This window comes from Nyctibius grandis, chromosome Z (genome assembly GCF_013368605.1).
Source record: "Nyctibius grandis isolate bNycGra1 chromosome Z, bNycGra1.pri, whole genome shotgun sequence".
NCBI lineage: Eukaryota > Metazoa > Chordata > Aves > Nyctibiiformes > Nyctibiidae > Nyctibius > Nyctibius grandis.
In genome coordinates, this window is record NC_090695.1 from 19,617,286 (window position 1) to 19,643,571 (window position 26,286).

General features: G+C 41.6%; 1 protein-coding gene across 4 annotated transcripts in view; it reads right to left on the reverse strand.

Annotated features, from left to right (window-relative positions):
• The window catches only part of PDE4D (phosphodiesterase 4D), a 564,892-nt gene that overhangs the window by 94,003 nt on the left and 444,603 nt on the right, over window positions 1-26,286 (reverse strand). For all 4 annotated transcript variants that reach the window (XM_068422799.1, XM_068422800.1, XM_068422802.1 and 1 more), the window contains 3 exons: window positions 19,444-19,480; window positions 14,435-14,508; window positions 13,116-13,165 (listed from right to left, as the gene is read on the reverse strand). In XM_068422799.1, the coding sequence (XP_068278900.1) occupies window positions 13,116-13,165; window positions 14,435-14,508; window positions 19,444-19,480 (161 nt within the window). The remainder of the gene's footprint in view (window positions 1-13,115; window positions 13,166-14,434; window positions 14,509-19,443; window positions 19,481-26,286) is intronic.

Consider the following 26,286-nt stretch of genomic DNA (forward strand, 5'->3'; position numbering starts at 1 on the left):
TGCGTAGTATGTATGTCAGCTGCTTGCTCTTTCTCTGAAAACAGTGTCTTGAACTGCAAAGATGTAGATTGCTTTAGGACTAATCCTTCTCTGCCTGCCTCCTTTGTCTGATAGATTTTCAGAGTTGAAGACTGAATGGGGAATGAAAGGTTCAAACAACCTTTTTTTATCCTATATGACAAAAAAGTTTGGAGATTCACCCAAAAAAAAAAAAAAGGAACACACTGGAGATGAAATGCTGAAATGCTGAAATGCTGAAATAGATCATACAGATCCCTTTTTGTTTAGGAAACAGAAAGGACAGAACACAAAAAGCAGTTTCGGGGGGCTGTGTGTTCATTTGCCACTGCTGTCAAACTCCAATTAAAAAGAAACAAACCTTCCCAAAATTCTGAAATTGCTTTTTGCCTTTAAGAAGTGAGATTCAAAACCAGTAATATTAATAGTAACAACAACAACCACATCAACAATAATAACAATTATAGTATTAAAGACTTTCCCCCAAACAAATGTTGGTTTCTTTCCCACTAGCTGCCTCTCGTCATGTCAGATCTTTCTGCATCCCATTGATAACATTTAGTTAGCTCAGGTAGCCAGACTATGTCAAACTGTTTTGCGATTTTTCTCCTTCATTTCTTTGGCACTGACTTCTTCCTGGGCTTTTTCTTGTAGTCATCTTTGCACTCCTTCAACTAAAGACCTATTAGTCAATGGTCCCTACAGTATGTCCACTAAGTAAGCCACTAGCATATGGCTTACTTAATACAACAGGAATTTTTAAATTCTTGCTAATCCAGTAGTCACTTCTGTAATATATATTCCTGAGTTATTTCCTGTTTCTTTAGCATAGTAATAAGTTATTTAGTGGCGAAATTCACTCACTCAGCTGTAATCCTACCTTGTGCATTACTATTAAGGAAAGAAACCTTTCATTTTTATTATATTATCCTATGCTTTAAGAGAGACTACCTTAATTTATTGTCTGTCATCCTCAATTTTTATCTGGCTTAGAATTAGTCTAACTTCATATATAATTTACACTTTCAAAGATAAATACCAGTTGCAGAAATTAATTTAAAATACTGCATGAGGAAAGAATAAGGAATTAGATTGGCAATTTCACAGAATCACAGAATCACAGAATCACAGAATGTTAGGGATTGGAAGGGACCTCAAAAGATCATCTAGGCCAATCCCTCTGCCAGAGCAGGATTGCCTAGACCATATCACACAGGAACACGTCCAGGCGGGTTTTGAATGTCTCCAGAGAAGGAGACTCCACAACCTCTCTGGGCAGCCTGTTCCAGTGTTCGGTCACCCTCACCGTAAAGAAATTTTTCCTCATATTTAAGTGGAACCTCCTGTGTTCCAGCTTGCACCCATTGCCCCTTGTCCTGTCAAGGGATGTCACTGAGAAGAGCCTGGCTCCATCCTCATGACACTTGCCCTTTACATATTTATAAACATTAATGAGGTCACCCCTCAGTCTCCTCTTCTCCAAGCTAAAGAGACCCAGCTCCCTCAGCCTCTCCTCATAAGGGAGATGTTCCACTCCCTTAATCATCTTCGTGGCTCTGCGCTGGACTCTCTCTAGCAGTTCCCTGTCCTTCTTGAACTGAGGGGCCCAGAACTGGACACAATACTCCAGATGCGGCCTCACCAGGGCAGAGTAGAGGGGGAGGAGAACCTCTCTCGACCTGCTGACCACACCCCTTCTAATACACCCCAGGATGCCATTGGCCTTCTTGGCCACAAGGGCACACTGCTGGCTCATGGTCATCCTGCTGTCCACTAGGACCCCCAGGTCCCATTCCCCTACGCTGCTCTCCAACAGGTCTGCCCCCAACTTGTACTGGTACATGGGGTTGTTCTTGCCCAGATGCAGGACTCTACACTTGCCCTTGTTATATTTCATTAAATTTCTCCCCGCCCAACTCTCCAGCCTGTCCAGGTCCCTCTGAATGGCTGCGCAGCCTTCCGGCGCGTCAGCCACTCCTCCCAGTTTTGTGTCATCAGCGAACTTGCTGACAGCGCACTCTATTCCCTCATCCAAGTCATTAATGAATATATTGAATAGAACTGGTCCCAGTACCGACCCTTGAGGGACTCCGCTAGACACAGGCCTCCAACTGGACTCTGTCCCATTGACCACCACTCTCTGGCTTCTTTCCTTAGCCAATTCACAATCCACCTCACTACCCGATCATCCAGACCACACTTCCCCAGTTTAGCTGCGAGGATGCTGTGGGAGACCGTGTCAAACGCTTTACTGAAATCGAGATAGACCACATCCACAGCTTTACCATCATCTATCCACCGGGTAACATCCTCATAAAAGGCTATCAAGTTGGTTGAGCATGACTTCCCCTTGGTGAAGCCATGCTGAGTGCCCCTAATGATCCCCCTATCCTTGATGTGCCTAGAGACAGCACCTAGGACAAGTTGTTCCATCACCTTTCCGGGGATGGAGGTGAGGCTGACCGGTCTATAGTTACCCGGGTCCTCCTTCCTGCCCTTTTTGAAGACTGGAGTGACATTCGCTTTCCTCCAGTCCTCAGGCACCTCTCCCGTTGCCCACGACTTAGCAAAGATGATGGAGAGTGGCCTAGCAATGACTTCCGCCAGCTCCCTCAGCACCTGCGGGTGCATCCCATCAGGGCCCATGGATTTATGGACGTCCAGATTGCTTAATTGGTCCCTGACCCAGCCCTCATCAACCAAGACAGATTCCTCCTCTATCCTGACTTCTTCTGAGGCCTCAGGGGTCCGGGGCTCCTCAGGACAGCCTCCAACAGTATAGACAGAGGCAAAGAAGGCAAATTTGCTACTAATATTTTAATGTAAATATTTGGGAATAATTTTTAATATTTATTATAACTAAAACTTTATGCATGTGGCCACAGCTGTTTCATTAGTTCAGAACATCATCATAATGGGGATAAAATCAAGACATTCCTAGTACAAGAAAGTCTGCTCCTATACAAGATGGAGCTGAATCTTCTTAACTGTGAGCTGATTACGGACTATGATAAAAACCCCAAAATTTTCTGATTCTGTTAACAGAAAGCAAGAGTCATAGAGCTGTGCAAACCTGTCTGAGTACTATGGCTTGGATTTGATTAGGAAATTTTAAAGAAGTCATACTCCGGTGCTTTTAACATTTCACATGAAAGCTCTTCAGTAAGAACTACTGCTCTTTCAGTGCCTCCTGTCATTTCCCCTGAAGTCCCAGAAGCAAGTCTGGTAAATTCCTTGTTGCAACTCTTCCCTGGCAGGTTCCTGCTAGGAAATACCTTATGATATTTGGGACTATGTTAGGCTGCCCACTGCTGGTGTCTCTTTTATGAGTAGTGACACCAAAGTAGTGTCTATTGGATGATTTTCAAGGCCTTGCCTAGGCACTTTGGGGGTTAGGGCCTCTGCAGAGCTCTTGGGTTGCCCAAGACATCTGCCTGCCCCCCGCTGACTGTAAAGAAAGCCTGTGGCTGTTCAGAGGGATTTGCTATACTGAGCTAGCCGACTGGAAGCATGAAACACAGGGGCATGTCTGAATACATAACTAAGGTGTGCCCACCAGTTACTTCCATGCTGACCAGTTACTTCCATACTTCCCAGCTCCCGCCACCAAAGGTCTTCGAGCTGAGCTGATGTTAGAACTCTTGGCCTGAGAGCAGAAGCCCAAATTTTAGGCATTTCTGATTCTTGAATTTTTTGATCCCAGTTCCTGAGAAAGTGCAGTAGGCACAAGTCATTTTTCTTACCGCCAGACCTGGAATTACTCCTTCCACCTGAAGATAAGCTACTTTGCATAATGTAATGCAAAATGCATGAGGTCAGAGAGAATGAGCAAAAGTGAGGCTGGCCCTGTTGTCTGGTGCTGAGGTCACTCCTGAAGAAGATGTTGTGCAGCGGCAGATCCTAAACTGTGAGCACTACTCCTAGGGTAATTTATTCGTTTTATCTGAGCACGGACTAAAGACTGTGTGGAGAGACCTACAGAACTTCCTAGTCCACAAGAGAAGAGCTGTTATCCTTGCTTGTCTCCAGAGCCATCTGACCCTGCTGCTGGCTGCTCTGATTCACTGCTTTGTTCAGGCTCCATACTCAGGATACAATAAAAGCAGAACTGTGCATATAATAAAAGCAGAACTTAGGCACTTTAATGGGTGATCTCAGTGTAGCCCTTAATTTTTAAATGGATACTCAGGAAAGTGAATAGGCTTTAATGGACAAGTTTCTTGGTAACCTGTTAATGGAAAAGAGATCTACTTTCAAATTTATCTTTTCAATTGGACAGAAGATAATGTATCACTGATCAGAGATGTCAGAAGCTGGATGACGTGTGAAATGAAGGTGCATTCAAACTGCATCCAACGGTGATACTAGAAGCCACATCTGCACAGTTTTATTTTCTATATTCATCAACCAACAGGTTGCATTCGTAACAGGAATGAAAAAATGACACAGACAAGAGTGCTAATTTTCTTTCTGATTCTTCTCACCTCAGTTGTAAAAACCAAACCACCTTCCACTCTTTTCAGTTGTTCTGCTGTTGTTATCTATACGGTTAATGCAGCGTGGAGTCATGTACAATTCTCAACTACCAGTGACCGTAAGTGACACAGCTGGGCTGAAAGGAGAAGGGAAAGCAGACGAAGCTTGTCATCCTGTCTGTCTTTCCAGTAAAATGGAAAATGTTTGGTGTTCACCAGTTTGGGTGAAATGGTGATACAGGAACTTTTACTGATGCAGCAAAATATAAGACCAATTTAAAGGTAAGAAGCTAAGATCTATGTTGGGTTGCATATCAGATTATCGATGTGGAGATTGATAATGCCTCTCATGTTTTGTTTTTAATCTGATCATTATTCTAACTCCAAAATGTGTGAATCTATTTCAAAACCAAGGCTGTACTAAGGAAAAGTAACCCGAAGTGCTGGATGAAGCTTACAAGCAGAGGTTAGCTTAATGCTGCCTTCTAGTCTCTATGCACTTTGATAACCTAACCACATGTTTCCACCAAAACAGACTGTTAAGAAATTAAAAATCATACAGAAGGGCCAAGTGTTGTAGTCTACACACTGCAAAAAGCTACAGATATTTTCTAATTGTTGATTCAGATGGTTAGTTTCAATTACGTGGACATTCTTGCTAGGAATGTTTTAAACTATGATTATACTTTGTTTAAGTAACTTGCTGCTTTATGAAAGCTTACACGTTTGACTATCAGGTATCAGTGCTGAAGTGCAAAATAGAATGCGCATAATACTGAGGAAAATGCATATTTTCATAATACGTGTTAATTAGCATTTTAAAATGACATAATGTAAACCACCATTTTGCAATTAGTATACTCGGGGCAAGTAATTGTTTAAACATCCTAGATGATCCTGAAAACTCTTAGGTTTCTCATGCTTTCACTGTATAGAAAGCCTGAATTTTTCAGGTTTTTCTACAGTACTGTGCAGTAACCAAATGTAGAGACTATTCTATTTTGTACCTTGGTTTTATTCACTTCCTTGAATGTCAGATGATACATGAACAGCTTATGCTGTCCAAAACCACGTCAATCCTCTTCCTGCTGTTCTGCGTCAAGAAAGTTAATCACTCTTTAACAAATCCACTGAACTTAATGGAGTACTAGAAAAAGATTTCATTGGAATCTCTCATTCAGTTAGTAAAGTTTTGCAATGTTAATTAAAGGTCCACAGATCAAGATGGAGAAAACATTCAGTAAGCCTTCATAGATGTATCCTGTCAATAACAACTTCTTCCCTAAACCAGGGAAGGGGGCTGAACTGGGAACACAAATACTGCTCCCTTTAAAAGGTAAACACAATTTAATAGTTAATCTTTTCAGATGACCCATTTAAAGCAGGTATTTTTTCATTGTAGCACATGACAGTGCTGCACAACTGTGACAGAGAGAGCTAGTTTTTCACAGAACATAAGCAAATATGGCTTCCATTTATGAATATCAAACACTCACAAACTCTGTATGTGCAAGGAAAGATGTTGCTAGTTCACCCCCCAAGGTGTCAAAGTGAAAGACAGGGTGGGGAGCAGACTCCTGCCTCTCCGATTCCCTGTTTGTTCACTGCATATGTTGATTACTACGGGCAGGAGATGTATGAAAGAATTTCAGTCTTAATGTGATTTGTGCCCTGTATCTCATAAAGCAATATGATTTTGTTTTTATTGTGGATAAGAAGGCTGTGAATGAGATAACTCTCCTTTTAGCTATCATGACCTAGATAAGGCCTTTAATGATTAACTGAAAAGAGTATGTGGTGTAAATATCGCTGTTTTCCAAATATGTTTTATTTATGCAAAATATTATTATCATTTAAAAAAACAATATATGGGCCTCTTTAAAGTAGTTTGTACAGTAATGATGGGGGTTTGGTTCAACTCCACTGAAGCTGATGACTGTCAATCCTTTATTCAGAACATTTTCTGGAAAATTGTGAGCTCATTTTGCAAACAATAGCTGAAACTAGCTAAAACAAAGGACATCTGCATTGCTAATTGGTACTGAACTGCATGGACCAGCTGGCAGGATTTCACTGAAAGCTAGATCTGTATTTGCTCTGGATTGCACAATATAAATCTGTTTATCAACTATCTGAATTCATAGAATCATAGAATGGTTTGGGTTGGAAGGGACCTTAAAGGTCATCTAGTTCCAACCCCCCTGCCACAGGCAGGGACACCTTCCACTAGACCAGGTTGCTCAAAGCCTCATCCAGTCTGGCCTTAAACACTGCCAGGGAGGGGGCATCCACAACTTCTCTGGGCAACCTGTTCCAGTGTCTCACCACCCTCACAGTAAAGAATTTCTTCCTAATATCTAATCTGAATCTACTCCCTTTCCATTTAAAACCATCATCGCTCATTCTATCACTATACTCCCTGATAAAGACTCTCTCCCCATCTTTCCAGTAGACCCCCGTTAAGTACTGTAAGGTCTCGACAGAACCTTCTCTTCTGCGGGCTAAACAACCCCAATTCTCTCAGTCTTTCCTCATAGGGAAGGTGCTCCAGCCCCTTGATGATCTTCATGGCCCTCCTCTGGACGTGCTTGAGCTGGTCCATGTCTGTCTTATGCTGGGAGCCCCAGAGCTGAGTGCAGCTGAACACAGTACTCCAGAGCAGAGTAGAAGGGTGAATCACCTCCCTCGACCTGCTGGTCACACTTCTTCTGATGCAGCCCAGGATGCAATTGGTTTTCTGGGCTGCTAGTGCACATTCCTGGCTCATATTCAGTTCTTCATCCACCAATACCCCCAAGTCCTTCTCCACAGGGCTGCTCTGAATCCTCTCATCACCCAGCCTTGTATCTGTGGTTTGGATTGCCTCTACTCAGGTGCAGGACCTTGCACTTGGCCTTGTTGAACTTCATGAGGTTTGCATGGGCACATCTCTCAAGCCTGTCAGGGTTCCTCTGGATGGCATCCCTTCCCTTTAGAGGATCAACCACACCACAGATTGGTGTCATCCACAAACTTCCTGAGGGTGCACTCAATCTTAACTGTCCATGTCCCTGACAAAGATGTTAAACAGTGGTGGTCCCAGTACCACCCCCTGAGGAAAGCCACTCGTCACTGGTCTCCGCTTGGACATTGAGCCATTGATCACAACTTTGAGTGCAACCATCCGGCCAATTACTTATCCACTAAGTGATCCACCCATCAAATCCATATCTCTCCATTTTAGAGTCAAAGATGTCGTGTGGGACAGTGTCAAATGCTCTGCACAAGTCCAGGTAGATCACATCAGTTGCTCTTCCCTTATCCACCAATGTTGTAACCCTGTCGTAGAAAGCCACCATATTTGTCAGGCACAATTTTCCCTTAGTGAAGCCATGTTGGCTGTCACCAATCACTTCTCTCTTCTCCATATGCCTTAGCATAGTTTCCAGGAGGATCTGCTCCATGATCTTGCTGGGCACAGAGGTGAGACTGACTGGCCTGTAGTTGCCTGGTCTTCCTTTTTTTTTTCCTTTTTAAAAATGGGGGTTATGTTTCCCCTTTTCCAGTCACTGGAAACTTCACCGGACTGCCATGACTTTTCAAATACGATGGAGAGTGGCTTAGCAACTTCATCTACCCGTTCCCCCAGGACCCTCAGATGAATCTCATCAAGTACCATGGACTTGCGCACCTTCAGGTTCCTTAGATGGTCTTGAACCTGATCTTCTCCTACGGTGGGCAGTACTTCATTCTCCTAGTCTCCTTCATTCTCCCTGCCTTTGCCTTCTGTGACTTGGGCAGCATGGCTAGAGCACTTGCCCTTGAAGACTGAGGCAAAAAAGCCATTGAGTACCTCAGCCTTCTCCATGTGGGTTGTAGCCAGGTCTCCTGTTTTGCTCATCATGTGCAGTTTCTTTCATCTTCCTTTGTTGTCCTTTGTACCTGAAGAAATGCTTCTTGTTATTTTTCACATCCATAGCCAAGTTCAGCTCCAGCTGTGCCTTGGCCTTCCTGATCCCCTCTCTGCACTCCCAGGTGATATCCTTATAATCTCCCTGCCTCCACTGCCTATGCATTTTGGTTTTGTGTTTTAGTTTGGCTAAGATGTCTTGACTTAGCCAAGCTGGCCTCCTGCCTCCCCTGCCTGACTAATTGCATGTTGGGATTGAGAGCTCTTGTGCCCTAAGAAAATGTCTTTAAATATCTCCCAGATCTCATTCACTCCTTTGCCTCTGAGGGTGGTTTCCCAAAGGCTCCCACGCACTAGTACCCTAAACAGCCAAAAGCTTCTGTTTCTGAGGTTTAGGGTCCTGACTCTACTTTTTACCAATCCTGTACCCCTCAAGACTGAGAATTCCACCAGGGCATGATCACTGCAGCCCAGGCTACCTCCAGTCTTGACCTCTCTGATAAATTCTTCTGCATTAGTGAGCAACAGGTCCAGCAGTGCCTCTCCTCTGGTTGGGCTTTCCATCACCTATACTAGGAAGTTGTCCTCAATGCACTCCAGTAGTTTCCTGGACTGCTTGCAGTTTGCTGTGCTGCTTTTCCAGGAGATGTCCAGGTGGTTGAAGTCTCCTATCAGGATCAGGGCCTGTGAGTGTAATGTTTCCTGCAGTTAAAGAAAGAACTCTTCATCAACCTCTTCTTGATCGGGTGACCTGTAGTAGACACCAGCCACAAAGTTTCCTTTGTTGGCTTGGTCTCTTATTTCCACCCATAAGCTCTCAATCTGTGCGTTGCTGTTCTTCAAAGACAGCTCCATGCGATCAATCCCATTTTTGCTACAGAGGGCAACTCCCCCATCTCTCCTTCTTTGTCTGTCCCTTCTGAATACTTTATAGTCATCAATCACAGGACTCAAATCATGTCATTCATCCCACCAAGTTTCTGTGATAGCAGTCAGGTTGCAGTTTTCCATCTGAGCAGCAGCTACGAACTCCTCCTGTTTGTTTCCCATGCTGCGTGCATTGGTATAGAGGCACTTCAGCTGGGCTATCGACCACATGCCCTTTTTAGAGCAGCTCTCCCTAATTCCTTTGAGGCAGTTCACAGGGGTATCCCTTTTGCTTCCTAATGCCTCAGTAGCCCCTAGGTCTTATTGAGTGCTTAGAACACCATCCCCTTCATGTGACCATGAGATGGTAGAGTTCAGGATCTCATGTGGCAGGAACAGAATAGCTAGCAGAATCACAACCCTGGACTTCAGGAGGGCCAACTTTGGCCTTTTCAAGCAATTGCTAGGGGAAATCCCATGGGACAGGGTACTAGAAGGTAAGGGGGCCCAAGATAGTTGGTTAGCATTCAAGGACTGCTTCTTCCGAGCTCAAGATCAGAGCATGCCAGCAGGTAGGAAGTCAAGGAAGGGTACCAGGAGACCTGCATGGTTAAACAGGGAACTGCTGGGCAAACTCAAGTGGAAGAAGAGGGTGTACAGATCATGGAAGGAGGGGCTGGCCACTTGGGAGGAATATAAGTCTGTTGTCAGAGGATGTAGGGAGGCAACTAGGAAAGCTAAGGCCTCCATGGAATTAAACCTTGCAAGAGAGGTCAAGGACAACAGAAAGGGCTTCTTCAAATACATTGCAGGTAAAACCAACACTAGAGGCAATATAGGCCCACTGATGAATGAGGTGGGGGTCCTGGAGACAGAGGATAAAAAGAAGGCGGAGTTACTGAATGCCTTCTTTGCCTCTGTCTATACTGCTGGAGGCTGTCCTGAGGAGCCCTGGGCCCCTGAGGCCCCAGAAGAAATCAGGATAGAGGAGTAATCTGTCTTGGTAGATGAGGGCTGGGTCAGGGACCAGTTAAGCAACCTGGACGTCCATAAATCCATGGGCCCTGATGGGATGTACCCGCGGGTGCTGAGGGAGCTGGCGGAAGTCATTGCTAGGCCACTCTCCATCATCTTTACTAAGTCGTGGGCAACGGGAGAGGTGCCTGAGGACTGGAGGAAAGCGAATGTCACTCCAGTCTTCAAAAAGGGCAAGAAGGAGGACCCGGCTAACTATAGACCGGTCAGCCTCACCTCCATCCCCGGAAAGGTGATGGAACAACTTGTTCTTGGTGCTGTCTCTAGGCACATCAAGGATAGGGGGATCATTAGGGGCACCCAGCATGGCTTCACCAAGGGGAAGCCATGCTTAACCAACTTGATAACCTTTTATGAGGACATAACCCGGTGGATAGATGATGGTAAAGCTGTGGATGTGGTCTATCTTGATTTCAGTAAAGCGTTTGACACGGTCTCCCACAGCATCCTCGCAGCTAAACTGAGGAAGTGTGGTCTGGATGATTGGGTAGTGAGGTGGATTGTGAACTGGCTGAAGGAAAGAAGCCAGAGAGTGGTGGTCAATGGGACAGAGTCCAGTTGGAGGCCTGTGTCTAGCGGAGTCCCTCAAGGGTCGGTACTGGGACCAGTTCTATTCAATATATTCATTAATGACTTGGATGAGGGAATAGAGTGCACTGTCAGCAAGTTCGCTGATGACACAAAACTGGGAGGAGTGGCTGACACACCAGAAGGCTGTGCAGCCATTCAGAGAGACCTAGACAGGCTGGAGAGTTGGGCGGGGAGAAATTTAATGAAATATAACAAGGGCAAGTGTAGAGTCCTGCATCTGGGCAAGAACAACCCCATGTACCAGTACAAGTTGGGGGCAGACCTGTTGGAGAGCAGCGTAGGGGAATGGGACCTGGGGGTCCTAGTGGACAGCAGGATGACCATGAGCCAGCAGTGTGCCCTTGTGGCCAAGAAGGCCAATGGCATCCTGGGGTGTATTAGAAGGGGTGTGGTTAGCAGGTCAAGAGAGGTTCTCCTCCCCCTCTACTCTGCCCTGGTGAGGCCGCATCTGGAGTATTGTGTCCAGTTCTGGGCCCCTCAGTTCAAGAAGGACAGGGAACTGCTAGAGAGAGTCCAGCGCAGAGCCACGAAGATGATTAAGGGGGTGGAACATCTCCCTTATGAGGAGAGGCTGAGGGAGCTGGGTCTCTTTAGCTTGGAGAAGAGGAGACTGAGAGGTGACCTCATTAATGTTTATAAATATGTAAAGGGCAAGTGTCATGAGGATGGAGCCAGGCTCTTCTCAGTGACATCCCTTGACAGGACAAGGGGCAATGGGTGCAAGCTGGAACACAGGGGGTTCCACATAAATATGAGGAAAAACTTCTTTATGGTGAGGGTGACCTAACACTGGAACAGGCTGCCCAGAGAGGTTGTGGAGTCTCCTTCTCTGGAGACATTCAAAACCCGCCTGGATGCGTTCCTGTGTGATATGGTCTAGGCAATCCTGCTCCGGCAGGGGGATTGGACTAGATGATCTTTCGAGGTCCCTTCCAATCCCTAACATTCTGTGATTCTGTGTGATTCTGTGATCTAAGCATTTCTCTGTCTCCCCTTCCTATTTATTTAATTACCATGAATTTAAGTATGATTGCAGAACATTCTTAACTAAGGATGCTTTTCTGTTTACAGAATAGATTTAAACATTTAACCCTCTGTTCCCTGATGACCCCTACACACAAATACTCAGATTACATGATTACTTCCTAGGAGAATGAAATTGTACAGAACTGCCAAGATTTGGTCTTTTAGAGGTAAATATGAGTATTGTGTGAGGCTAGATGAAAAAAAACTAACAATGTTAACGCATTCCAGAGCCTAAATACAGAAACTATTGAACATAACAAAGCCACACTTCTCCTCAAAAGAACTCAAGTACCATTTCTTCCTTGAGTTACGAATCTTATTATACAATTAAAAAGACAAGAGCTACTTTGAAAACTCTGGAAACATAAAGTTTTTCATTTAAATGATAAATTACTAAGTGTCTGTACACTTTCGTCAAGAGGCAAAGCATATCGTCTTTTACTCTGCCAACACACCACAGAGAAGGTAACTACCTGGAAAATTACACAGTGTAAGAACACATGGATTAACATGATGTAAAAAGTATGAGGTCAAATAAAGTGTGTTCCCATAAAGACGTCCAGGACCAAGTTGCCATAACAATAACCAAAAGTGCTGCAGGGTAAAATTTTCAGAAGTGTTCATGTAACTTACAATGCCAGTCCTGTTTTCAAGTTAATGTTTCTTTAGAAATAATAGTTTCTTTTACAAAGGAATTATTTTTATCTTACACAACTACAAATGTTATAGAAACAGAATTTACTGTCCTAAATCAGAAAAGTCAGTTTTGAAAATTTCTTCTCATTGCCTAGGGGCTTGTAATGTGAAGACTTTGACTCGGTATAGATACAGAACTCCAGGTCCCAAATGAAAGATCGATGCATTACTCATATCAGTTCTTTCTACTACATTTCATTGCAAAATGTTGCTAATGAAGGTAATCACGATATGGTCACACACTGGTATATGAGGAAAAAAAATTTTGAAAAGAATTTAAATTAAAACCAGGACAATAAGACAGAAATCAGAAAGCTAACATGATACAACACCAGAAGTCACCAATTTGAGTCACCACGTGATCACATCCTCTTTAATAAAACAGGTGTAAGGATATGAAACAACAAGGTTATTAGTATAAAATGCAGTTTTCAGTGAGACTTTTTATAGATGAATATTAGATTTAGAAACCCATGGTGGTTTCAGAGAGGTAGTTTAATCATATTAATTTCTTTTACCTGTTATAGTTGCTTTGTTAATAGATGGCTGGTTACACATTGGTGATCGTCTGTTTAAAAGAAGAGAAAAAAAAAAGGTTTAAGCCTGATAAACTCACCGATGACTGAATCCTTGAACAATATAATAGAAAAGGCATTTCCTTGGGAAATTATCTGGGGCCGGAATACCCTGGCATTGCCAAAGAAAAAGTTTATTTAGAACAGATATTTCTTGCTAGTGTAGAAGGGAATTCACAACTGACCCTGAAACCTCTCTGCAAATTGGGAACTCCGAGAAAGTAGTGTTTTAGGAATTTACAAGTTCATTAAAAACCTGCCTAATCATACCTAGAGTTTATACCTAGCTTGAAGTTTGATTTATATACAGTTATCATTATTCTAACATGGCTTGCACTGCTCATTCTAACATGGTCCATGTTCTCTTGACCAGAAATACTTTTTTTTAAAGTTATTTTTCACTCTACTATTTTGCATATACATTTCACACATTATTTTGTGTATACCTTTCACAATAATCTTTAGGGCAAACAGCTCAGTGGACTGCTTTGCCCACTGAAGAAGGCTAGAAGTTGCTGAACTGACAGAGCTGCGTAGGGATGTGTGGATGACTGCAAGCAGGGGACACATAGGGTCTGCATAGTCCAACCAAGGGTCTGGAAATATCTTTTTGTGGCACTGCATATGCAATGGTAGGGATCTGTCTTTGGAATGCTAATTATGTCTTAAGTTTTAGAGATGCACATTTTGGGTGAGGGAAATGACTCCACTACAAAACTTGCCAGTGTAACTAACGTTAATGTTAACTGTGACGCTGTAACACGATTGGAGAAAGATCATTTTTATAATGTCTCATTTATAATCATGAACTACTGTGGATAAGTGGGATGTCATTATCTTGGATGAGTTAGGCAGTGTTCTAGGTTCAGATCATGCAAGCAGCTCACAATGAGTGTAGCTGTCTGCTCACTTTTGTTCATTGCAAGACTCAGACTCTGCCTGAATGATCATCTTTGAATGACCTTTGACATATGACTAACTTGCTGAAAATCTTATAAATTGCAGGAAAACACTCGCAAGTTTAAATATCATATATATCGCAGAAAAAAAAAAGCAATGCAAGAGCAATTACTAGGCAAGGGGGCTGTTGTCTCAGCTATCAAGTGTAGCATCTTCAAGGGATTAATAAACTCATTACTCATCCACATGTTTTATGCAGGTTTGGTGACACAGACTGAAGTCTGTAACATCTAATTGTTATTCTTAGTTTACATTTAAAAAGTATCACTGCAAAAGTTCAGTGTCCAAAAATTAACACTCACTTGCTGGGTGCCCGATCTTGTAAATTGGTTAATGCAGCAAAGTTATTCCGTACAGTACGCAGGCTGGCCAGCACCTGGAACAGACAAAATGGTTTCAGTCTAAATTTCTGTACAGGTGAGACTGGTTTATCTCCACTCCACTGTGCTGAAAGAAACAGGAAAGGACATTTCAAAACAACTGTAAAAGTTTTCCAGGGTTGGTTTGTCTGAAGCCTTTGACCATTATTTAACAATAACATGTCTGTAATACAAGGGCAATAGTTTATTTCTTTTTTTTTTTTCCTCATAAACAACTCATTATTTGTTTAAAGAGAGACTTACTTGAAGAGGAGGAAAGTTTTTCACAGAATACTACTTAGTTCTCTAAAATGACCATAAAAGCATTCATGTTTGGAAGATAATAGCCCATTCAACTCTAATACTTCATACATAAGAAATTATTACAGAATTTTCCATTTGCAGTTCAGCCCCCACAAACCTCAAAGGACAAAGGGAATGAGATTGTCTAGACTGCCAGGAAAAATAAAAGTGTCTCCTTTAAGGGGCACAGTTGATTTGGGGACTTAGTGCAGAAGGCCAGAGTAAGAGGAAGGTATCACCTGAGCAGGTGGGAAATGTCTGTAGATTCTTACAAGTTTTGCACATTGGGAAAGATGACATAAATGAACTACTTCCTTTCTGGACTTAATTTCATGCAAGACAGCAGCTCATGGAGGCAGTAGAGGAGTGCCTTCTTGTTGTAAGTGGCATAGGCACTCTCTTCTGAAGGCAGTTGGATAAATGCAACAAATTTTGTACCATGTAAGGATAATAAGATGCACCTCTCCGACTAGGGAGAGGCAGTTCAGCTGGTGTCAGAGAGGAACCACGAGTTGTTTGGAACCAAACTGGGAATGGGAGGAGGCAGCACCATTAATCACTGGTGTGTCTTTGCAGGAGTTGCCCATTGCTGTTTCTCAGCCCAGACTGGACTGGTTCCCTGGTGAACCCATCCCAGGAATAACGAAGGTGGGAATGGGACTTTGGATTCCAGAGGTCTGAGTCAAGGAGGATACAACCCTTTTTTCATAGCCCCTTAAATTTATACATGAGGTAGGAAGGGGGTAGGAGGCTGAAGAGAACAGAAGGATTTAGTGAAAGTTTGTAACAGACTGAAAATATGCAGGAGATCATAATGATTGGCAGTGTTCAAGCTATTGTAGGTAATTCCCAAATGAGTTAAGATAATAAAAATAAAAATACGTTGTTGCCTAATTAGACAGTATTAATTACATTATGTTTTCCTTTCCAAAGATCAGGAGGCAAACTCACATATTTTACATTCAGCATGGAATAAAAATAATTATATATGCCATCACATTTGCATGCCCAGAGTACAATGACACTAAAAAATGTTGTATTTAGATGTTGGATATACACAGATGGAAATCAGGCATGAACTGAGCAGAAGGGGAAAGATCTTGGAGTTCAAAAGTTCAAAAATTAATACATAAAATACAAAGAAAAACTTGTGAAGTATGAAAACATTGTAAAAGGAAATGATGAGTTGGAGGAGGAAGGAGAAGGAACGCATAAAAGGAAAAAAGTTGGGCCTATTAAGGGTAAGACACACATTTTAGTGACGGCAGGCCATTTTCAGTTCTCTTTGGTCAATCTGCCTGGGTTCAGCCTATGTGTGCCAGGATGCTGAGATAGTTTGTATGTGCTAGTATTATCAAAGAAACATATCTGTGTGGCTCCCAGAGCTGTCTCAGGCCATGAAAAAATGTAGTCAGTTTTCCTGGCTGCAAGCTCCTACTCAATAAGACCTGCTGGATGCAAACTGGCTGTATATTCAGGTGCACTGAGAACTGGGAACTCAGTGACTCCTAAGTGAGTGATCTCAGGTACAGCTGTGCTTATTAGCTCTGCCGCTGCTGGACTGCAATGAATGACTCTGTACCTGCTGCGCAGAGCTGAGTTTCGGAAAGGTGAGTAGACTAGGCATGAGGCCACGTGAAAACATGAACCTAGCTGAGGTATGCGTTGGATCTGAAGTAACAGGACATTTAGCACCTGGGGTGCTGGGGAAAGAAGTGTGCAGAGCTGCAAGGTTGCTCAGGGCCAGTTACGAGTGGAGGCTAATGAGCCTTGCTGAACCCACGCTCGGGTCCCTGAAGAGCTGCGAGGGAGTCTCTCTACCGTGCCCACCACTATGCACGTTGACCAGATTTTTCGTGCTGTCTGAGATACTGTGAATCTCTCCTTTTTCAGAAAGGCTTGTTTGGCTTGTATGTCCTTCTGTTTGTTCTTCTGGCAGATGAGATAACTGTTTTGTAGGTCTGGGGATGAATGTCCAGTATCTGCCCAGCATCCCAGCTGCTTTAGCATGCATGGACATATTTTGACAGTTTCTGCAAGTGCAAGGTGTCCCCACATAGATAGCAATGAATGGAGAAGTGACGACAAAAACTTTGGCCATTGGCTACAGTGAAGCTAAACAACTTGATTTATTGTATAAAGGTATTAATATTTATAAGTCTATTATATTATAAGTACATAAAGTACATAAAATAATATTTCCGTTTTTCATTATAATTTGCTTTAAGTGACAGTTTCTCTGTCCACAGAGGTTCCATCTAGAGTTAGATTTGTGAGGAAAAAGCAACCAGTCACCTGCAAACCTCTTTAGGTTTAATCCTTAAGTAAACAATACTATTTTCAAAATCAATAGTTGCAAGTGAATTAAAAATATTGAACTTTTTTGATGATAAAAAGCAACAGAATTAGTCCTTAAATTTCAAATAATTGAAATGATTTTATTTTGAAAAGCGAAATTCTATAAATTAAATTACAGCAGTTGTTGTATATTACAATATAGGGAAGTGCAACTAATAATATCCTTGTGATAGATTTTTAAATTTTAGCTTACAAAATTCCATTCTGGTAAAAATAGTAAATTATCTTGTCCTGGGGCTAGATTCTGTGTGGGGAACACAGCATGCCACCCTGCCTCCAGCTAACAAATGCAGCCACACTACCTGAATGTGATGTGCTGAATAGTAACTGAAATGCTAAAATTGGAACTATTACCAGCAGATGGCTCATGATCAGAGAAACAAGCTTCCTGATCAATTGAAGAAAATATGGATGGTTTGAAATAACTGGTACATGTGTTCCACGAGCCATGATCTACTGCCACCAGCAAGCCCCGAACGGACTAAAATGGTGCTTTGGCTGTTTGTAACACAAAAATGCATCTACATGATGAAATACTGCTCTAGGAAGACATTAAAAGGGTGGTTTGTATGATGTACTGGCACATGGGATCCAATTTGTGAAGTCTTGAGTGAGGTCTTAATACTGCTAACGTAACTCATGGGGACAAGCCCTGTGCTTAGCTGCAGATGCAGTCAGTGAGCAGGCCCCATTGGGAGATGGGATTTTGCATATTCAAATCATTTTTAAATAAGGGCTACATTTTTCCTAAGAGTCTAATCAGATGCCCCATCCCTTCTATTAGGCATGCTCTCTCAACTGCATCTCAGTTCCCCCTGTGTCAGGGAATGTGGTGTGATAACTCACCCCGTGAGTGCTCTTTCTCCTATTCAATGCAAATGAAAACAGGTTGATTTAAACCACTGCTAACAGGGTTTTGCACTGAAATACTAAAAACTCTCAAATAATCAATTGAAACACCTTGGTGCAAGTAGCAATAACATTCAACTGCTCCTGCTCCAATTGCTGAAGCACGTTCATTAACACCAACAAGAATACGAAACCGCCCTTACAACAAATAGGGTGTTTTGTCCCAGGAAAAAAAAATCCATAAATGGGGTACAATATTTGCGGTTTTTCTAGGCATACTATAACCTGTGTTATCTATGTGGCACAATTTGTAATAAAAATTCAGATGACAATGAACATGAGCTCAACTATAGTAAATATTACTGGATTGTTTGACCATCAGACAATTTGTATTTTTTCTGTGCTCAAGAGTTAGGGTTTTTATGTTTCCTGGGGAAATAAAAACAGAAGTGGTTTTACGTCTTTTTTTTTTCCTCTTGTTTTTCCTGTAATTGCTTCTCTTCCATTATTGTTGAAGTATATTTACCATTTGAGAGATCTTAAAGTATTCTTAGAAAAGGCCCTGGCTTAATCTTTTCTCTGCTAATAAAAGATGAAGGTATTCTTCATATTAAGGATCTGATCCACCTGTGTCTTATAAACACTGTATCTGTTTACAATATAATTAAATATATAAAAAATTATTAAATTAATATTGTTTTAACAGCTGATCATCAGACCAAAGCAACCTGCATATTCAGACATAAGTTGGACACCTTTGTGACTCAACCTTTCTCTTTCCATTCACCTTCAATCAAATATGAGTTCCAGATTTATTTCTTCCCCCTGTTACACTGAATTAACTTTCGTTCCTATGTATTACAGGGTAAAACCTACCATCATGAGTTCAAGGAGTATCGATGTTAAATTTTCATACATGACAAGACAGCTCTATTGCTAAAAATTGTGGAGTTTCGATCTAAATTATATAGAATTTTGAGCTGATACTTTATAAAACAAAATCTGAATGGGAAAATGAAACAAATAGAGATGGTTTTGTAAAGGAACCTAAGTATTCTGGGTAAAACTTAGCTCGCATCTAAAAATTACCTTGAATTGAATGCATAAAAGATGTTAAAAAAGATAAATTGTCATTATAAAAAGCAGAAGAAGTAGAGAGAGCACAGATTTGTCTTCATCATGGCTGTCTGCTACAGTACTTGAAAAGAGATCCGTCGAAGGTGTTTATCGTGTTGTTGCACTTCAACTTTTCAGATAATCAAAAAGCATTAAAAAGAGGGGAATAGATAACAGTGGGAGGTTTATGACTTTCTGTTTAGACAGTTTTTTCCTGTTTCAAGCAAACATACCTTACATAGTATTAACAATGGAAAACAACTGGTTTGGCCATTTTGCCTTTAAATTGCAAGATTGTGTGAGAAATATGGCAAAATTGTGCCTACCTGAGCAAATGGTGTCACAATCAAGTCATCTCCATGTCTGAAAAAATGAGCAGAGTTGTAAGTTAGGTATTACTGAAAACTTATCTCACTGCTTTAACAGAAAGAAAATCAGGTTTTACAATGCACTGTAGGTAACTCCAGTATTATTCTTCAGCGGTTACTCACTTCCGCTTCTTTACATATCCTTTAAAAAGTACATATCAGCTTAGTTATTGCCCAACTGCCTGCATGTCTATGGGATGGCTGATGAACCACATGGTTTTTCCGCTGCGGGCTGGGCTGGTGACCAACTGCCAAGGACCAATCTGCAGAGATTTCATCCCAAAGGATGGAGGTAAAAATACTGAAAGCAGCCTCATTGAGGGTTACCAGCAGGTTTGTGACCACTGGATGGGCAAGTAACTGCAGACGGCTGGGTAGTGCATCACAGATGAATAATGGTTTTAAACTAAAAGAGGGTAGATTCAGACTAGATATAAGGAAGAAATTTTTTACAAGAGGATGGTGAAACACTGGAACAGGTTGCCCAGAGAGGCAGTAGATGCTTCATTCCTGGCAACACTCATGGTCAGGCTGGACAGGGCTTTGAGCCACCAGATCTAGTTGAAGATGTCCCTGCTCATTGCAGGGCAATTGGACTAGATGACCTTTAAAGGTCGCTTCCAACCCAAACCATTCTATGACTCTATCATTCTATGAAAAACCTAGAAAAACTTTCAAACTGACTCACACTTCTGTAGCTATAGCGGGTGTGACCAAGTGTGTGCTGTTGCTGTGGCAACCTCACCCACACCATGGGGTGATGTATGGGCAAGGTGATGGGATGACGCACTGTAGGGGAGAAGGGAGGAAGGGAGAGAGGGGTTCCTTTGCTTCGGCATGGAAAGATGCCACTTGAAATGGTTTCCAAAAAAACAGTCTTGTAAATACAAGTAAGCTGAAGGGCTGTTGAGCTTGAGTAGCATCTGTAGCACTGAGGATATGGAGTCAGACCTCTCCAGGGGACTACAGGGACAGGGAAAATTTGGAGTTTTCAGTTATCGTATCTAGTATATGGAAACAATCAAGATGAGAATAAATTTTCCAAAGACAAAAATCCAATATGACTCCATTTTGAATTCTCCTGTATTTTCCTGCAGTGAATTTATTGTGATGAGTTACAAGTTGCAGCTTTCAGCAGAAATTACCATTGCTTTGGTGCTAGTTTAATGTTATTTAAGTTTAAGCATAAAATATGAGTATTTAACAACAGATTTCAAGTCCACGAAAATCTAATCAGAAAAAGGCTTTCTGATAAATGGAGAAATTTGATTTGCATTTAAGTTGCTACAACATAATTCTTATAATTTATATACTGTCCACAGGACAGTAATGTGTTTGCAGGTATTTCAAGAACCTAATAAAAAAGCAGTAAGTACAACCAGAGAGCCTGTAAAGATGAAACAAAACACCCCAATATTCAAAATTATCATAATGCTTAATATCTATGTAGCTGTTTTTAGTACCATCTCTTTTATTCCTGTTACTTGAAGTAGAGAAATGGATTTTTACAGACCCTGTGGAAGAAGTCTGCACTTTTAACAAGGTCTTGAGTGGTTGGAATAAGGTATTGCTTCAGGTGAAAACACAGTCCCAGCCTGGCTGGAAAGTATGTAAGCCTGATCCTCACACCAAACCAGAAGAAAGATGGCACCATGGGAGGAACTCAGAGGCTTTAATTGCTCAGTGAAGCCAAATCCAATCGGTTATTATAGACATAATGAATCAGCCCAGGGTATTAACAGAGGAGTTAATGACAGCCGGGTTTAGTACCTCTTCACATTTTCATTGGGTCATGAAAACAACAGGAAATGCCCTAGACTATAATTTCTGATCAGGATGGCTTAATGAGTTACACAGCTACATAAAGGCTGCAGTAGAAGATAAACCACATCCATCTTTTCCTTTTCTCTCCTGTTCTCCACTTAAAACAGCCATAGCGTGAACATGTACGCTACCTCACTCCCAGAAAAATTATGCTCTTTGCCTTCAGATTCTGTGAAATGGTATTATGTGCTGTGTGATAGCTGGGTTACCTGCTCCTCAGTAAAATCTGTTTATTTCTTCCCTTTTATAAAGAATATTTTCACTATTTGCATACAGCTACTCCATTTTCTTTTCTGTTTTGACACTTAAAAGAGGCATAGCTGGGTAGAGCAAGGAATCCTGCATTAGTCATCTGAATGACTTCTGCAAAGATGGAAGAGCCTAAAGCCTCAAGTAAATTATTTGCCAGTCTTCCTCATGTCTACCCACTTTTCCTGTTACTCAGGTTGTTTAGGCAAAAAGCAAACAAAGGGTTGAGAAAATTCTTAGAAACGAGCGTGTTTTCTGAGCAATTAAATTCTACACAGAAACTGTAGCTAAAATCAATATGCAAACCCATTTTTTACTGATCTAGTCTAATTCCAACATTTGGAAATGATGAAGGGGCAGAATCCTGGAGATGAAAAGTTTTACAAGTAGCAGCAGCACTGGACAAAGAACAAAAATATTATATTGTTTCTACCTGTAAATAAGCCAGATAGAGTAGAGCCAGATGCATCACAAGCATCTGTCAGTGGTAAACACTCTGAATGCCCAACATATGACACAAATGCACAAAACATTTATCAGTGCATCAAATTCCCATGCAACTGCTACAACATAGTTATTAACTGTCAAAGTGCAGAGTGGCACAACTATGAAAAGAGGATGGTCCTTCTTCTCACCATCTCCCGTGGGCATCCTTACTGGAGGTCATAGAATCACAGAATCGTTCTGGTTGGAAAGGACCTTTAAGATCATCAAGTCCAACCATCAACCTAGCACTGCCAAGTCCACCACTAAACCATGTCCCTAAGCACCACGTCTACGCATCTTTTAAATACCTCTAGGGATGGTGACTCAACCACCTCCCTGGGCAGCCTGTTCCAATGCTTGACAACCCTTTTGGTGAAGAAATTTTTCCTGATATCCAATCTAAACCTCCCCTGGTGCAACTTGAGGCCATTTCTTCTCATCCTATTGCTTGTTACTTGGGAGAAGAGACCAACACCCCCATCACTACAACCTCCTTTCAGGTACTTGTAGACAGCAATAAGGTCTCCCCTCAGCCTCCCTTTCTCCACGCTAAACAACCCCAGTTCCCTCAGCCACTCCTCATCAGACTTGTTCTCCAGACCCTTCACCAGCTTTCATTGCCCTTCTTTGGACTCTCTCCAGCACCTCGATGTCTTTCCTGTAGTGAGGGCCCCAAAACTGAACACAGTATTCGAGGTGCAACCTCACCAGTGCCAAGTACAGGGGGACGATCACTTCCCTAGTCCTGGTGGCCACACTATTTCTGATACAAGCTAAGATGCTGTTGGCAGCATCTTCTTCCCATTCAGTGCCCCTGTTTGCCAGCCCTTGAATGCTGAGGCACTTCTAAGAGGCAACATGTACATGTTTCTGGGGTTTGTGCCCTGGAATTTTATTTTTATTTTCTATAGCATAGCATGTCCCTATTCCTTTAATTTTCAAACTTCATTCTACATAAGCTCTTGGACTGTGTTTCATTGGAGAACACTGATAAAATATTATATAATATTAAATGAATATTAATTTTATTAAATTAATACTATTAAATATTAATTTAATGCACTGAAATCAACCCAGGATTTAATTTTTATTTTGCAAATGCACCTTGTGTCAAGAGCAACAATTCCAGAAACTATTATTTTGGTGAAAGTGTGATACTGAAAGTACAGATATCCACAGCTTTCGCAAAGCAGTTTAGCACACACCGGACCCACCTGGACAGAAAAGCACTTGCTTAGTGTGGTGAGTAATCATTAATCCACATTGGGTCAGGAAATCTGGAAATGGTGCCAAAGTGTGCTCAAAAAAGGGGGTAGACACATCTAAATTGGCTGCGTTATTTTTTGTACAGAAGAGCAAGAACATATGATTCAATCAAAGTGCCATTGATCCACAGTGTACTGCAGTGTAGTAAACACTACAATGTATGAGTGTCCTGCTGTTTTCTTTTCAGATGATACAGAAGCTGATAGATTTCTGTCTGGATTTTGGACAAGTTAGTGCCACACATCTATATACAGAAGCAGCAACAAGGAGCGTAAACCCTGTGCAATATATCACAAGCTTCTAAATATAGACAGAACTGTTAACCTTTAAGGTTAGAAGAAATTGTTCACATCAGCGTTAGACTCTGTTAACTAGAATGCCTGGCAAACTTGTTCACATATTAATTTTTCAAAAGAAAGACAGATTTGAAAGCAGAATAATTTTCACATAGCCCCAAAATTTAAAATGATCAAATCCACCACCACCAAAAAGGACTGCTAAAGCACACAACAGTCCACACGAGATAAATCGCTGTTACATAAAACACAGGCCAAATTTCCATTAGCAGTCCAAAGATTATATAATGCCTTGCAAGTTATTTACCACTTCAAAGTGATGAAGCCTGGCCACCTCCAAATTTGCAGGGTTTTGCTTCCTAACCTTTCCTATGGGACATACTTGAACTCACCCCGTGTAACCTATGATGGTTTCCACCCTGGAGAAGAGATAAAAGTGCTGTGCTAAGTCAGAAGTTAGATGAACATGTTCAGCTGACTGTTGCCAAATAAAAAGTACAAAAATTTTGCTTCCTTTCCTCAAGATTGGCATTAATTTGTCTCTTCTATCCCAATTACAGGACAGTAATTAACTTTGCCCTCACTAAAAAGGAACTTAGAGATGCATGCATGGACAGAGAAAGAAGCGGGCAGGAAGATTAACACAAGGATAGACAGGGTGACTACATAACTTTTATATCTTAATTAAGTTGGTATAATTTAATATAATCATCTACTAAGAGGAGTAGCTAGAGAGACATTCTGCAGACCTGTGAGGATACAGTTAAAAAACAGAGTGTGTTTTTTCAATATGGTCAGAAAAAAAGTCAAGATACACATTAAGAAGACGTGAGTCCCAGACCTTAGAGACCACTAAAAATGTGAGTCTGCACCTTCCAGTGTGGAGCTTCGCAGGGAGGGTCCTGAATAAAGTTTGTCTTCATAAATGCCATAATAAACTCAGGTTAAGACTTTCTAGACACACATGAAGAATACCAAGTGAGTGATCTTGAGGACACGTATTGCAGATGGAAGACATAAACAGGATAAATAAGAGCTTTGTCTAAATATGTACAAGCATATTTACACCAAACTGACACGTACCTTTTCATGGACAAGATATGGGCAAAAGAAAATTCCTGACTAATCTTGATACAATTTTATAGCATAAATTATAAGACTAGTGGAAAGAATCTTGACACTTTGTATCAGTTTAAAGCATGATTATACTAGTTTGCCATGCTGCTCTATTTGAATGAAAAACTCACTTATCTCCCCAGGATAAGTACTGGCTGAAGATGCCTGTCAGGCTTTAAATCCAGCTGGCATAGTCTGTATTGGATTCTCTGGCTACAAATGGGACATAGCCTATTTGAAAGAATAAAGCTGCCCACAGACTTTGAAAAGCCCTAGGGGACAGTGGCTGTCTGGAATCCCTGCACTGTGCTCCACAGCAAGAACTAAGGCTTTTGTCACATTGTCACAAGAATTGACTCCATTTTCACAGAGTTGGTTTTGGGCTTTTTTTTTTTTTTTTAAATATAGAAACAGCAAACATAAAAGCAAGGGAAAATCCATACTGTCTAAACACAATGCACAAAATAGGAAAGAAGATGAGCATGAAAGTAGTCTTCTATTTGAACCAGAAAATCTATTGCAGCCTCCTTTTTCAGTGTAAACATCTAAATTTGGATTAAACACGACATACACTCATTTCTGTATACAAGGCTGATTCAGACTTACTGTCCAATAACATGCTATAAATACAGCTTTGATGGGACATTCGTGTTTTGCTTGCATACATGCTGGAACGCAAATATACCATGTGCAAAACCACAAATGCAGAACAGAGAGTAAGGTGATCACTTACCCTAATTGCTAGAATTAGAAATGTTTTTCCTGCCCCAAAAACATTTTATAGGTGAAGCCAAATAAACACACAAGAAACATATGAATTAAGTATGGTGAAAATATGTGTGTTGCTCAGATTCAGATTTTAGCAGCAGTGGTATCTGATTCTAGATTGCACTCTGATACAGTAATGGAAACATCATGTAATGACACAAGCCAGCAGAAGCTGTACTCTAAGGACAGCAAGCAGGAGGGGTGGCTGGCTGCTCCACGCAGCTTGCACTTTATCATCATCTGCATTCGGAGAATCCAAATGAGTTGATTTGTAACACTGATTTTGTGGAGTCAGAAATCACAGCGCCACAAATTAGTTTCTTCTGCAGGAATAGTGCTTAAGTCATATAATCTCAATTTCTAAAGACTTCAGAAACAATTTTCTGGTCCTAATATGAGAAAGCCCAGGCCTGGCTCCAAAAGCTAAGGCTGACTGGGAATAAGAGACACCTCTCAATGTTGTGCCCACATTGTGAGGTGTGACCAAAACTGGCTTACAGCTTTTCCCAGATAGTCAGTGGATTGTCAGTGATTTGCATCTCACTGAAAGGCTGAGTGCCATTTCACAGAATCACAGAATCACAGAATCACAGAATCAACCAGGTTGGAAGAGACCTCAGGGATCATCAAGTCCAACCGCTGCCCCTACATCACCCTGTCAGCTAGACCATGGCACTAAGTGCCATGTCCAGTCTTTTCTTAAACACATCCAGAGATGGTGACTCCACCACCTCCCTGGGCAGCCCATTCCAATGTCTAATAACCCTTTCTGTAAAGAAATTCTTCCTGATGTCCA